Source organism: Trachurus japonicus, chromosome 18 (assembly GCF_045865225.1).
Source record: "Trachurus japonicus isolate A0001 chromosome 18, Traja_1.0".
Classification (NCBI taxonomy): Eukaryota; Metazoa; Chordata; class Actinopteri; order Carangiformes; family Carangidae; genus Trachurus; species Trachurus japonicus.
Window position 1 is genome coordinate 25,813,199 of NC_140924.1, and position 15,236 is coordinate 25,828,434.

General features: G+C 44.0%; 1 protein-coding gene and 1 pseudogene across 2 annotated transcripts; both read right to left on the reverse strand.

The window, feature by feature from the left end:
• Positions 1-3,767: 3,767 nt before the first annotated feature.
• LOC146969438 (uncharacterized) lies at positions 3,768-5,074 on the reverse strand (annotated as a pseudogene). The gene is made up of 4 exons (XR_015034228.1): positions 5,020-5,074; positions 4,191-4,888; positions 3,969-4,085; positions 3,768-3,889 (listed from the first exon to the last, which is right to left on the reverse strand). The product of XR_015034228.1 is annotated as an uncharacterized LOC146969438 (transcript).
• Positions 5,075-9,318: 4,244 nt separating this feature from the next.
• LOC146969439 (uncharacterized) lies at positions 9,319-10,570 on the reverse strand. Its single transcript, XM_085806297.1, has 4 exons — positions 10,516-10,570; positions 9,725-10,423; positions 9,508-9,624; positions 9,319-9,431 (listed from the first exon to the last, which is right to left on the reverse strand). The coding sequence occupies exons 1-4, from the start codon at positions 10,568-10,570 to the stop codon at positions 9,319-9,321; spliced, it is 984 nt and encodes a 327-aa protein (XP_085662423.1).
• Positions 10,571-15,236: the final 4,666 nt, after the last annotated feature.

The following is a 15,236-nucleotide window of genomic DNA, read 5'->3' on the forward strand; positions in this document are numbered from 1 at the left end:
AGGCCAAACGCTTACAGCGGGAATGAGGTCAGACTCTCCGTCGAAATGAAATGAAATATATTTCCGCGAGAGGCTGGTTTACAAGGCTATTGAAGTGCAGGTTGAATATCAAAACCATCCAGACCAGCCCAGAGGACTTATGTGCATGTGCCAAATTTTGTTTTCCCTTTTGTCCTACTGAGCTGTGCGCCGTGGACGTGCATGAAAAAACAACCACATCACATTGTGATTTCCCTCTGTAAAGTAAATTGGTTCATTGAACTTTTATTTTTTGATCTATAGGTGTTGATTTGTGTACACACAGAGCCCCGAGGCAACGCTGCTCTTCTGTCCAGTTCACACATGAAGCTTCACTTTTCATTCAAACAAACTCATCAATCAACTAAACAAACATTCAACAACTAATCAATGAGACCAACATTTATCTCCTAAAAAGAATTAAACCAGCCGGCGGTAAACCTCTAAAGACCTGCGGGTAAGTTAATCAGCTTTCTGTCTTACCCCGGGGTGACGACGACTGGCTCCGCAGACCGGGCTGCTATGGCAGTCGCTGCTCCACAGGTGGAGCTTCACTGCTCTGAGTTTCACACGTCACATGACACTGGAGACAGGGGCTGGAAAAACAACTAGCTGGACACTGGAGGCAGGAGCCAGACAAACCACAGACTGGACATTGGAGACAGGAGCCGGACACTCCACCGGCTGGATGCTGGACACACAAGTTGGACAAATCACTAGCTGGATACTGGAGACAGGACTTGAACAAACCACCGGATGGACACTGGAAACAGGAGTTGACAAGGCTCTTGGAAGGGCACATGGAATCAGGCTGGAGACAGGAAGGCATGGGGTACAGCACATCAGAGCTGGTGGGTGCTGAGGATCATTGTTTTTGTCCCCTACATCTCCTCCCTGGTGCTCTGACCTCCACCTCTGAGCTGGGTGCTGTCCATGAGGAACTAGGCACGGAGTTGGACGGCTGGGACCCAGCCAGAAGAGTGGACTCTGTGGCCCATGCAGCTCCAGCAGGGACAGGGTTGGGGACTGCTGGAACCCACCGACACTGAGACAGGATTGGCGTCTCTGGCATTTAGAGTTGTGGCCCAGCCAGAGTGGGTTGTGGAAGCTGTGGGTTGGCTTTCTGAGGACGGACTCCTGGCAAGTTGGGAACCTATTTTTCACCAAGTCTTTGAAATCAGCAAGCAAAAACCCAAGTAGCCAGGGTGTTTCCATCACCCTGCATATGCTAGGCAGCAGGCAGCTTCCCTGTGGTCCTGCCCAAACTCCTCCCAAAGAGCTGGGTCCATTTCTGGTTGGTTCATACTGTCATGTTGAAGGTTTGCAGAAGGACCCGAAAGGTAGACAGAGACCAGTGTTCTGGGTACTTTAATTACTTTTTCCGTGTAACGCGTAACGTAACGCGTTAGTTTCGTGCGTTGAGCAATCAGTAACTTAGTTATTTTTAAAAAAAAGTAATCCGTTACTTTTCGCCGGATAAGGAAAGGAAAATCCCGACTGCAGCCTGCTTTTTGTCAGACAGTACGGCTAGACTACTGTGCAACCTGCGGATGTGTCAGCCGAGGCACAGCGCTGTGATGCGTCTGTGTCCTGCTGACCTACGTGTGTGTGTGTTTCAATTCGCCAGCGAAAAGGACATAACGGTAAAATGCACACTGCGTTGGTGATAACCTTCTGTTGACCGCAAAAAATCCACTTCCAATTTAAGGGCCCATGGATCAGCTCCACGTACGGACCTGCTTCACCAGCAGCAACAAGCAGCCCGGCTCTCAGTGCTTGCTGCTTTCAGCAGCTCCCTCTCCGCGAGCGGCAGCTCAGTTCTCCCCCGGTCCAGCCCCGGATCTCTACTCCATAGCTGCCGTAGCAGCAGTGTCATACCAGTACATTTAATCACATTTTTAACTTTTATTACACACAAGCACCTCTCCACACGTGAGTCCTCCGTTCAGGTTCAAACAGATCGAGCAGTGAAGCCGCTGAGAGGGATTCACGGCAACTACTGAATCAAAAAAAAAAAACCCGCTATGTGGCATATTTGACTGTCTTTCCTGTTAATGTTATCCTGTAGAGCTAATTTGGTTGGATGACTGATGTTATTCATTGTCAGGACTCGGTGCATTTAAAAGAGGCTGTCTGTCAGTTAAGTTGCAGCATGTGCGAGGCGCGCTGCAAAAGGCTTTTCATTTTTAGTAACGCATGAGTACTCTAACGCGTTACTTTTATTCATATGTAACGCTGTAACGTAACTGATTACTTTTAATTGATGGTAACGTTGTAACCTAACTAACTACTTTCCAAAGTAACTATACCCAACACTGACAGAGACCCAGAACCCGGGATGGAATGATGAAGAAAAGATGAGGAAACATAGGAAGTCACTGGGTGAACACAGATGCAGGCAGGAAACAGGAACACTGAGGATGAACACATACAAACAAACAAAGGGCGATGAGAAAACACCGACGTGAAATACACAAGGGAGAGATGAGACACAGGTGAGACACATGGTAACCACAGGAGGGTGAGCACAGGAAGACAAGACACAAGAACTTCATTATAAAACCCCAACTGGAGAACAAGTGATATACATCTTCAGAGTACAAAGCCAAGAGGCAATTAAGTGATTGTTTACAACTCACACATTTCACTGTTATTGTGGTTCAACGTTAGACAGTATTGAGGGTGTGGCTGCTTTGAGTGACAGGTGGGTGACACGCCCACCTCTGTAGCAGTAATGGATTAACTGGGAGTTTGGTGGAGTCAGACTCTGTCAAGATGGAGCAGGTCACTATGAAACATGACAGAGGCTCCACCCCTTCCTGTCAGCTCATGAGTCTCACCTCATGATAGTGAACATTTTGTGGTTTGTACAATCTCTCTCTCTTTCACACACACACACACACACACACACACACACACACACACACACTGAGTGACATGCACTGCACTATCAGTGATAGAGGTGTTGCTTTGTACAAAGGTGTACCATGGAGGTGATAGACAGAGGCAGACTATCTTGATTTCTCAGGGGTGAATATTTTATTTACATAGATAGATAGATAGATAGATAGATAGATAGATAGATAGATAGATAGATAGATAGATAGATAGATAGATAGATAGATAGATAGATAGATAGAACTTTATTCATCCCGAAGGAAATTATTTGGCCAGGCCGCTCCACTGAACAAACAACTCAAAGACAAACTCCATCTGCTTACAGTAAGAGTCCAGTTCACTGCTGGACTTCAGCCAGAACCCCAACACAGCAGGTTGGACACTACTCTTTAATGCATAAACATAAAAAAGAAACACTCCGATAGAAAAAAAACACCCTGCACTTGGTTTGACCCAACAACCACTAGAAACAGGAAATGCTGGGTTTTGAACAAAAGAACAAACAATGAAGCTTCTAACTTGGTTGCGAGTTTATCTTGATCTGCTGCTTTGGTGCAAACAAACAGGCTTAGGATGGTAAGTGTATTAGTATTGATGATAAAACAAATATGTAGAAAATGGTGTAACACTGTGATATGCAAGTTATGTAACACTGAAGTTTTAGTCCTCATGTTTCTGTCAGGCAGCAGAACCTCTGTGGTCAGTTGTCCTAGCTTATTACAGATATAGTACATTACACTTCATGTGTTTTCTTTGTAAAAGCCAGTTTGATGAGTTTATTGAAAAGCAGGATTCTATATTCATTACTTCAAGGTGAAATCTTACAGTGAAATAAAAAAAATGAAGCATGATCAGCTGTGCTTCTTTACACTGAAGTACAAACATTCACTCCAGGTGCCGTCCTTCAGTCTTCGCCGCCTGTTGATCTTGTTTTGCCTTAAAAAGGAAGGGTCAGAAAATCTTGCAGAAAACTCTGAAAAAAAGAAGAAATACCTTCATCATGTGACATTCAATGAATAAACATTATATGTACAGATAGGACCGGCAGTTACCTGTATGGAGGCAGCTTCCTCTCATGCTGATCACACACACTGAGGAAGCCAGGAGGATGGTCAGAATAGTGCTGAACCCGAGAGCGCCACTCAAGACATGGACAACAGCGATCTCATCTGCAAATTAATACATTAGATGAGAATACAGAGCGGTGATCATCCTGACTAAAACATAGTAATAATAAACTTCAAAAACCTCTAAAGTCCTCTGAAGTGACTTACCCTCAAAGTCCAGCTTGGTCCCGTTTCCAAACAGTATGTGTCCACATGAGGCGACAGCACAGTAGTAGGTCCCAGTATGAGAACGATTCAGGTTTGTCATCGGCAAGTTGTAGACACAGGTGTGTGTCTGTGTGTCAGGTTTCCTCTCACACTGATCATTCCTGTCTCCATGAGTGTAAATGAGTCCTGGATGAGATTCTTCAGAGTCTCTGAACCAGTAAACACTGTGTCCTCCATCACAGGTCCCAGTCTGCACTGTACAGTTGAGAGTCACTGAGCCTCCAGGCTGGATGATCTCAGACTCTGACTGATGGACTGAAGCTCGGCTGTTTGACGCTGAACCCTGCACACTGACTGTAGCTCCCTCCCCAAATTCAAATGTAACCGAATGGCTACTTGCACAGTAGTAATAGCAGAGTCTGAAGGCTGTAAGTCTGAGATCTTCAAATTATTTTTATTGCTTCCAGTTTCCAGAGTGATGCGTGGATCATTCTTGAATTCATCATAAAAAGTGCCATTTAGACTATATGTGTAGAAGGAGGAGATGAGCCTCGGTTTCCCGCCCAGCGTTTGCTTGTACCAGTAATACCTTGCTACCACATCATGGTCATAGAAACATTCCAGAGCTACACTCTGACCAACATGTGTGGATATAAAACCTCTCTGTTGTTTAACAGTTGAGAACTGAGTCGTCCAGGCTGAAGAGATAGGAGACAAAACACAGGATTAATCCATAATAAATATGAAAACATTAAAAACATATCTGGAAAGATACAGTATGACATGGAGGTTGGAGCTGCAGGATAAGAAGGAAAGAATAACAACTCACCCACTTTGAAAAAGAACAGACATGTCAGATGGAAAACAAACCTTAGCGATGTCATCGTGCTCACACAGTTGACTTGACTGGAAAGAGTCTTGATCTTTTCTCCCTGTTCACAGACAAGACTGCGTTTGATTGGCCAATCTGAGGTGTCAATGTCCTGTTAAAGAGACATGATCACTTCAGATGTATGAAGAACGTGAATAACTTTACACTTGGTATTAGATGTAAACTCACAGAAATATAAAAGTCCATGTATCTAATTGATCTCAGTGAAGAGTTCTATTTTGCATGTTTGTTTGATAATTTTAGTTTCTTTAAAAAGTGCTGTAAATGCAAACAAGGAAAAGGACCTGTGGTTATTTTAAGGATGTAGTAATGATAAAGTTAATGAAAATCACAGGAAAAGAAGAGGAATAAATGATGACATCACCTCCTCACTTACAGATGATACATCATCAGATAAAAACTTCTCCAAGCCTTCTATTGTAAGGAGCCTGATGCATCAGAAAATGGCTTGCAGGCTGCACAGCTGCTGACAAAAAAAAAATTACAGACGATCATCACCACAGCAAACAAAAATCAATGGCTACCCTCTTTCCTCTCTGGGTGACATTGTAAACACCTGGGGTCTCATTTATAAAACTGTGCGTGGGATCGTTACTAAAAGTGTACGTACGCCCAAAAGCCAAGTTTTGCGTGCGCCAGTAAATATTCAGACTTATAAAACCCTGCGTACGCACACTTGCAAGCAAACGTCTCTTTATAAATCACAGAGTTCCTACAAGTGTGTGCAGCTGAATCCGCTTCACGTTCCGCCCTGTACACGCCCTGTTTTAACCGTAGATGGTCAATGCAAACCACCACATGAATGTGATCTGCATGTCAATGAGCCTGACGTGCTCTTGTTCTGTCTGTGTTGTGAATTAGCTGCAGGTGTGAAAGTGGCAACGTGACGTGTTGCTGCAGCTGTTAACGGCGTCAGCGGCACGGAGCACACGTGGTGTTGTTTTGGTGCGCTGCCTCTCAAATGCTGGACCCGGTTCGGCACATAGTTACAACAATGACAACAGTTCTAATCTGAAACGAGTTATTAACCATTCATCATGGTCTCCCTCTCCCTCCTTTCTCCTCCAGCGGTGCCGTGGTGCAGAATTACGCACGGGGCTCACCGCTGTATTATTTACAGTAATTAGACTGATCGATAAAACTCTGAATAATTAGCGGAATCAGTTACATTCTGAGGAATGATCAAACATGACACTTCTCTTGATAACAAGAAAACAGAATGTAACAATTGTGCGAACGATTACTGGATTTTTTTCCCCAGGGTTTGAGATTTAATTGACTCTCGATCATATGTTCACACAGTATCACAGGAACATATAGTTATTTATACTATGTATGTATCCCATGCAGCCGCGCCGTCCTCTCCTCCTCCTGCGCTCTGGGAGTGGACAATATGATGGAGAGATGGTGGTGATTAAATATAGAGAAGGAATTTTGATTTGGAATTTTAAGTTAGATTCTAAGAAGATGTTTCTGAAACACCAGTCCGATGCAAAATAAGGGCGCTGTTGAATTAAATCACCGTGGCAACATGGATGTAACGCATATGGGTTCAAATTAAATGTGTGACGGCCGATAATAAAAACATAATCGTTCTTCTCAATCATCATTTCCTGAGTCTGACTTCAGTTCACCACCACACCGTCTGTGTCGCCAATTCCCCTTTTCCTCCAAACCATGCGTACGCATGGCTCAGAGTTTGCTTAGGGCTGCGCACATTCTCCTGTCAAGTTTGTTTTTTATAGATCACAACCTTGGCGTGAAAAGTCACGTACGCCACTTTCAGACCCGTTTTGTGCATACGCAACGGTTATAAATGAGGGGGGGCGACCGCCATTCCGAAGGACCGCCATTCCGACGGTCTGCCAGTCCGAAAATTCCCGAAGGTCCGTCATTTCGAACTTCCCGAGGGGCCGCCGTTCCGAATGTGTTTTATTTTGAAAATTGACCGGATTCTCTCGTGGTTTGACTTCCTGCCCGGCTTGACACGACGCGCCGCGGGGACAGCGCCCGACCGGCCCCTCCCCCTCCCCCTCCCCCTCCGCCTCCAAAGTTTCACCCAGGTGCGAGTCTGATGCATTACATCCATGGTCTGATGCAGCCGCGGCACTCCTGCTGAAAATAAATGTCCTTGCTCTGTGCTTTGGTTAGGTTTAGGCAATGTAGAAAGGAGTTGGTTAAGTTTAGTAAAAAGGTTAGGTAGAGGCCAATAAAATCGCAGTTAATATGTATCTCCCCCGGGAGTCGAACCCTGATCCACCGCATCAAAAGCAGATGCTCTGACCACTACGCTACCACCGCAATCAAACATGTTTACTCCGTGCCGTAAACCACTCAAGATTTTTTCAGGTTCGGAATGGCACCCTTTCTTTCAGGTTCGGAATGGCACCCTTTTCCCATAAATAATTAAGGGTCGGCATTCCGACAAATTAAAGTAAACGTTCGGAGTGGCGGCCCTTCGGAATGGCACCCTGGAACCATAAATGAGACCCCTGCTGCCTCTTCAGAGCCAGAAGCAGGCAGGAAACAGGAACAATGAGGATGAACACAGACGAACAAACACAGGACGATGAGAAAACACTGAGGTGAAATACATGAGGGAGAGACAGGACACAGGTGAGACACGTGGTAACCACAGGAAGGTGAGGACAGGAAGACAAGATACAAACTTCAAAATAGAACAGGACCTAGGGACAAACCGTGACCTATGTTCACAGCACAAAGCCAATTTTCACCTCAGAGGCTAAATTGAAATGTGTGACTTGTACTTAATTAATTAAGTGATTGTGTACAACTCACACATTTCAATGTTATTGAGGCTCAAAGTTAGACAGTATTGAGGGTGTGGCTGCTTTGAGTGACAGGTGGGTGACACGCCCACCTCTGTAGCAGTAATGGATTAACTGGGAGTTTGGTGGAGTCAGACTCTGTCAAGATGGAGCAGGTCACTATGAAACGTGACAGAGGCTCCACCCCTTCCTGTCAGCTCACATGAGTCTCACCTCATGACAGTTAACATTTTGTGGTTTTTGCAATCTCCCCTCTCTCTCTCACACACACATACAAACACACTAAGTGACATGCACTGCTCCATCAGTGATAGAGGTGTTGCATCATACAACTGTGTACAATGGAGGTGGTATATAGATAGACGTGGTATGTTGATTTCTCAGAGGTGAATATTTTATTTACATTGATCTCCACTGAACAAACAACACAAAGTCAAACTCCATCTGCTTACAGTAAGAGTCCAGTTCACTGCTGGACTTCAGCCAGAACCACAACACAGCAGGGTGGACACTACTCTTTAATGCATAAATCAAACAAAAAAAGAAACTCTCTGATAGAAAAGAAAACCCTCCACTTGGTTTGGCCCACTGATGTGAGCAATGACATTACAACAATCATTATAAATGGGAAATGCTGGGTGGTCTTCCCTAAACAACAGGGTTTGGACACAATTAATATTGACAATAAAACAAACACTTTAATACGCAAGTTGTTTGGATGGAATTTTAACACTGTAGTTTCTGAACTAATGTTTCTCTCAAAAAAACGTTTTTTCCGATACCGATTTTCTATTTAAGAAATAATTATAATCATACAATAGACATCATATTTGTTTGGCTTGAGTACCTTTTCCCAAATTTAATACAAGTACGCCTCTCCCAGACAACATTTTGCAATTAAAACCACAACTAGTGGTAGGCTATATGATGCTATCATAATCCCCCTGTTCAAGAATAAAACATCACAAATAAGAAATAGAGTGAGAGTTTCAACAGTGCCTCCCCGGGTCGACAGGCGCTTCTGCCCCTCAGCTCTGTGTGTGTGTGTGTGTGTTCATCTCTCGCACTCTGTTTAGATTAATAAACACAAATAGGCTACAAACATAAACACATTGGCCTCATGTATTTGTCAATCGCTGTGTTTTATTTTGAGAATTGATTGGATTCTCTCGTGTTTCTTTGTGAGACTTCCTGCCAAGATTGATGCGATCGCTTGCGGCTCGTGCACAAAATAGACCAGACGCCGAAACGATCGCTGCACGGCGCGAGCCGGCCGCGGAAGATTTAGACGCCGAAATGAAAATGCCCCCGCTTCTCGGCGCTTCCGCATCCGGTGTGGCCCCGCCGTTATACGGTCCAAGGATTCTATATGCATCAGTTTGAGGTGAAATCTTGTTCACAAAAAGTCTCTGTCACAGAAGAATACCATGAAACATGATCAGCTGTACTACTTTACACTGAAGTACACACATTCACTCCAGGTGTCGTCCTTCAGTCTTCGCCGCCTGTTGATCTTGTTTTGCCTTAAAAAGTAGGGGTCAGAAAATCTTGAAGAGGATTCTGTAATAAAGAGGAAACCCCTATATCATCTCATGATCAATAAATAAACATTATATGTACAGATAGGACCAGTTACCTGTATGAAGGCAGCTTCTCCTCATGCTGATCACACACACTGAGGAAGCCAGTAGGATGGTCAGGATGGTGATGAACCCGAGAGCGCCACTCAGGAGACGGACAACAGAGATCTCATCTGCAAATTCATACATTAGATGAGATTACAGAGCGGTGATCATCCTGAGTTAAAAGTAGAAATAATATACTTCTAAAACCTGTACTATGAAGTGACTTACCCTCAAAGACGAGTTTGGTCCCGTTTCCAAACAGTATGTGTCCACATGAGGCGACAGCACAGTAGTAGGTCCCAGAAGGATTCAGATTTATCATCGGCAAGTTGTAGACACAGGTGTGTGTTTGTGTGTCAGGTTTCCTCTCACACTGATCATTCCTGTCTCCATGAGTGTAAATGAGTCCTGGATGAGATTCTTCAGAGTCTCTGAACCAGTACACACTGTGTCCTCCATCACAGGTCCCAGTCTGCACTGTACAGTTGAGAGTCACTGAGCCTCCAGGCTGGATGATCTGAGACTCTGACTGATGGACTGAAGCTCCGATCTCCCAGTCTGAACCCTTTACATTGACAGTAATACCCTCTGAAAACTCAGTAATCACTGTAAGCTTGCCTGCACAGAAGTAAGTAGCAGAGTCTGATATCTGCAGATTGGTTATCTTTAAGTGATTTCTATCAGATTCAGTCTCCAGACTGAAACGTTGATTGTTCTTGAATTCATCAATAAAGCTTACATCATTATTGAAGCCAAATACAGTAGCGATGGGTCTTGGTTTATCTCCCAGAGTTTGTTTGTACCAAAGCTTTGTTATGCCACCTTTGTTATAGACACATGGCAAAGTCAAGCTTTCACCAACATTAGTTGATATAAAACGTCTCACTTGATGAACGGATGAGGACAATTTCTCCTCAGTCGACTGAGCTGAAGGGAAATGAAAGACAAAGTGAATGTACATTATGAATAGATGAAGACATTTAACAGAATCAAACTGCAAAAACAAAAACACAACTCACCTATTCCCCCCTCGAACAAACACAACAGGCAGAAGACAAATAGTACAGATGTCATCGTGCTCAATTTTTCTGGGTGAGTGAAACAATCTTGATCTGTCCTTCACTGCTGTTTGACAAGACTGTGTTTGATTGGCCAGTCATATGTAAGTGACAATGTATGTCCAAATTTGGAAACTTCTCAAGTTCACTGCAACCCACAGAGTCAAGTTCAGAGAATTACATGGTGAGAAACACATGTGAAAACCCATAAAGAGCGAGGCTGCACGTAAATGAACACAGGATGTTATGCAATCTCAGCTTTAATTTTAAATTCTATTCCTTTTTCTTTCTCTTCGGAGACATGGCTGTGTTTGATTGGCTGATGGATACGAGGCATGGACAGAAGCTCACTGCCACTTACAGTGAACATTTGTTTCCACAAAGAGAATCACATGGTGAGAGTGATTTATGTCAGAAACACTCACTCACCACCACCATCTCTTTAGCAGTTTTGGATTAGCTGTTTGTTAAAGTCGAAATAAAATCTGGGAAAATGTGAGGTCAAGTTCACTGTCACCTACTGTATGGTCGTTTCTTTGAACAGAAACACGCGTGGTTAGAGGTAACTGAAAACCTCATGTTGGCTGAATCAGTTAAAAATACAGTACTGTATACCTCACACTAGTTAAGCATCCTTTTGTCTGAAAGCATTATGTTTAAAAGTGTCTTCATCATTCTTCCATAAAGCAAAGTTATTTTTACCAGCAATATTTTGCTTTTACCACATATGTGTTACCATGCAGATGGCAACACTGTAAATCTAACAGTCAAGTGTGCTGAAATAAAATGAGGCCAAAATATACAGATTAATTTTAGGTGACAGAATTCAGCACACTTATTTTGATAGAAGCCATGTCATGAGAAGGGATGGTCTAATAAAAAATAAAATATGGAATCAAAAACTAACCCAGAAACACACACATCAGTTAGACAGCAGCCTATGAGGATATTGCTGCACCAAGTGACTAGGCAACTCAATGGTTTTAAAGGCCAAGAACAGAGAAATGTGTTCTCTCTCCCAGAGCTGCAATAAAGGAATGTTGTCATTCTTTTCTTGCAGCCCTGGTTTGGGAGTTCTTGCAACTTGTTCTCAACACATCATCTGGGAAAAATATTTTCCTTGAATGGTGAACAACTATTGTTCGATTGGTTAGAAATTTGAAGTGGGCGTGATTAAAGCAGAATATCACATGACATGTGCTGCAGTGGGAGGGCCTTAGGGCCTCCCAGGAGTTATGCTTCTTGTGATGTATGAAATTTCTTGCCCAAAACTAACTTTCAGTCAGGACCACTTTTGTCAAAATAATCTTTATTTACTTGCACAGTTTTATTTGGCGGTATGATACTGTTCTGGGGCCCCCTGCTCTTCCACGCGCTTGCGTGGAAAGCCTGAGGCAGGAAGAGCACCTTCCTGCCCTTCACGAGCCATCATGAACGGCATAAGCAGGGAGCGCAGCAGCAAAAGAAAACCCCCCAAAACGACCATACCGGCAAATCCTGGAACCTCTGCTACAAGAGATGCCAGGAAGCTATCTAGGATGGAAATAATTTATATACAATTTAATAGGGAATAAGCCACACGCTGCCTCTTAATAATAACGATGATAATACAATAATATAGTAATAACAATATAATAATAATATAATAATATAGACGTAACCAATCATGCCTATGAATGAATATTTATTATATCAAGAATTACAGTGAGAGGCTCATGGCTTTTTGAGCATCTAGGATGGCTTTATTGCCAGGGCGCACGTAACGACTGAAAGCAGAAGAAGACCACCTGCCCATAGCTTTCAGGGTGGCCACAGGAGCGACCATTGCTGCTGTCGTAGCTGCTCCTATGCGGAACGAATGAGGCGTGTAGCGTTCCGGAGGGAGACCGCAAAGTTGGCAAAGGAGGCGGAGGCGAGAGGCGAACCAGGCTCGTGACAGGGGCTCCCCTCTCTCCGTGACGAACAGCGGCTCCTGTGGGCTGGCTTGGGCACGGCTTTTCAGATAGCGGACCATGGAAGACAATGGACAGAAATCAGAGTTAGTTTGAGAAATGATGACTGATGTTCCCCTTCTATCTCTGTCAGTTTTAGAATGTTTTAAGAGGATACAAAAGTAGTGACTGTGAACTGATACATCGCCTATGGTGAGGTCTTGTGAAGGATCAAAAGATCGTGAGCGTGTAGTGAATTCTCCGCACCTTAAGAACCCATAAAAAGCCATGAGGAAAACAGTTTCTAACAGTGAGTCTGTATATGGACCAAAGCACCCGTTCCTTAAGTGAGTGATTAACTTGTGCAGAAGTGGAGGAGTGAAAGGGAGACGGATGTCATTGCCTTGAGGTTTCTCTCTCTTAAAGCCGTTTAGCAGAAGCTTAATGGATGGATTTTCTAGTAAGCTGTTGGAGGACGGGTCCAGGCAACGCAGGTGAAACTGGACACCTGCGAGGAGGCCTTTGATGGAGGACGGCTGCATTTTGCGGGACTCAAAGCAGTGAACCAGAAAAGCACATACAATGGGAATACTTACAGGAAGAATTGCTAGAGAAAGAGAAACAAAATGCTGTGAAATAGGACCATGCAGAGTCATACAATTTTAATGTAGACTTTGCTAAACCAGAACGCATATATAGCGAGCAGCTGACAGCATGTATTTTTGCAAGGTGCTGTCTAATCTAGCACCGCATGGTGGAAGGGGGGGCAAGGCAGGCTGGAGGGCGCAGCCTCCGGACACAGTCTGTGGAATTTCTGAAATTCAAATCGAGACAGAGCATCAGCAATCTTATTATCCAATCCTGGAATGTGCGCTGCGCGGATGATGAAGTTCCCCAGCACGGATGCCCAAGTAAGGCGTCTTATAAACCTGTTAATAAATGGAATAGAGGAACGCCCTTTGTTGATAATGTGGACAGCTGCTTCATTGTCACAAAAGAAAATAATTTTCCTCCTGGACCAGGATTTCCCCCAGAGAAGACAAGCTATAACGATTGGGTATATTTCCATAAGCGCAGAGGAAGAAGCACTAGCTGGCAGAGATGACAATTCTTTTGGCCATACATCAGCAAACCACTGATTATCAAAGAACCCCCCAAAACCCACTGAAGGAGCTGCATCTGTGAATAATCTAATGGCCAAAGATGATTCAGTATTGTCGTTATAGAAAAATGAAATGCCATTCCATTTCTCGAGCAGCAAAGACCAAAACCGGAGCTCTGATCTGCACCCTTCATCCAGAGTTACTGTGTCATGAAACTTTTCAACTGACTTTGAGAGGTCGAGAAGCCTGGATATGAATGAGCGGCCCTGAGGAATCACGCGCATGGCGAAATTGAGATGACCTAGGAGGGAGAGCAGATCTCTTTTTGAAATGGACTTTGAAACTTGTTCCTTCATAATTTCTCTGATGCGGTTTAATTTCTCGAGAGGCAGGGAAGCTTGCATGAGGACACTGTCTAATTTGATACCTAGAAATTCAATGGCTTGAAGTGGACCTGAAGTTTTCTCCTCAGATAAGGGGACTCCCAGGTTTTTGAAAGTATCTTTAAGAGTGATGATTGCGTGGTCTGGCTTGGCATGAGGATAATCTACGAGCAAAAAATCGTCTAACAGGTGAAGCACGAAAGGCAGCTTGCAATTGTTTAAGAGAATCCAGCAGAGAGCTTCAGACAATGTGTCAAAGATTTTTGGACTGCTGCGACACCCAAAAGTGAGCCTAACTGCAAAATACAATTTCTCTCTCCATTTCACGCCGAACAGATGCCATTGGGAAGGGTGCAAAGGCATGACTTTAAACGCATCTGTGATGTCGGCCTTTGATAACCATGCTCTTCTACCTGCTTGTTTGATGAGCTTAATGGCATCGTCGATTGAGGCATAATACAGAGAGAACGGCGGGAGTGGAATGAGACTGTTAATACTTTGGACTTCATCATGATGAGGAGCTGATAAATCTATAATGAGACGCTTTTTACCAGAATATTTCCGGGTAGCCACACCTATGGGGTTTATGCGAGATACGGGGAAAGGGGATTTATCAAGAGGACCGATCATAAAACCCTTCCTGACTTCTTTTTCCAGCAGAGTGTCGACAACTTCAGGCTCTTTTAAAGCAGACTGCAGATTGTTACATGAAAAAGACAATTTAGGCAACCACAATAACCCAGCCATGAATCCCTGAACCAGACCGGTAAGCAAATAATTGACAAAGCAGCGGTTCGGATGCTTCTTTAGAGCCTTGCCCAGCTCAGCCACGTTGACTGGGGTTGAAGGTTTTATTTTTTCTTTTCCTTCCTCAGAAGGCGGGTTCGTCGGGGGCACACAGACTTTGGATGACTGTCCCCACAATAGCTGCAAGCATGAATATATTTACAATTTACAAACCTGCACACATCCTCATTGAAATTATGGCACATGGGAGTCCAAAAAGGTGTCACCTTAGTCTCATCGGATTGCGGGACTGCTGGCGTGTGAACTATAGCCACGGATTTGGGACACATATTGGGAGAGTGCGAGAAAGAGCCACAAATGGAGCAGGAGAGAGCTTGGCGACCAGTGCAATGCCTGCTGATTAGAGCCAGGTCGACTACAGACCAGTCCAGTCTTTGGTTAAACCTCTGAATGAACATGGCGGCCTTGGCAGAGAATGATTTATGATATTCATAGAACAAAGTTCCACCGTATGTTAA

Excerpts from the sequence above, each read along its gene's own strand:
- LOC146969439 (XM_085806297.1), bottom strand. The coding sequence starts at position 10,570 with ATGACATCTGTACTATTTGTCTTCTGCCTGTTGTGTTTGTTCGAGGGG. Across the intron at positions 10,424-10,515 it reads TTTGTTCGAGGGGGGAATAG|CTCAGTCGACTGAGGAGAAA; the intron begins GTGAGTTGTGTT and ends ATTTCCCTTCAG. Across the intron at positions 9,625-9,724 it reads GACCAAACTCGTCTTTGAGG|ATGAGATCTCTGTTGTCCGT; the intron begins GTAAGTCACTTC and ends ATGAATTTGCAG.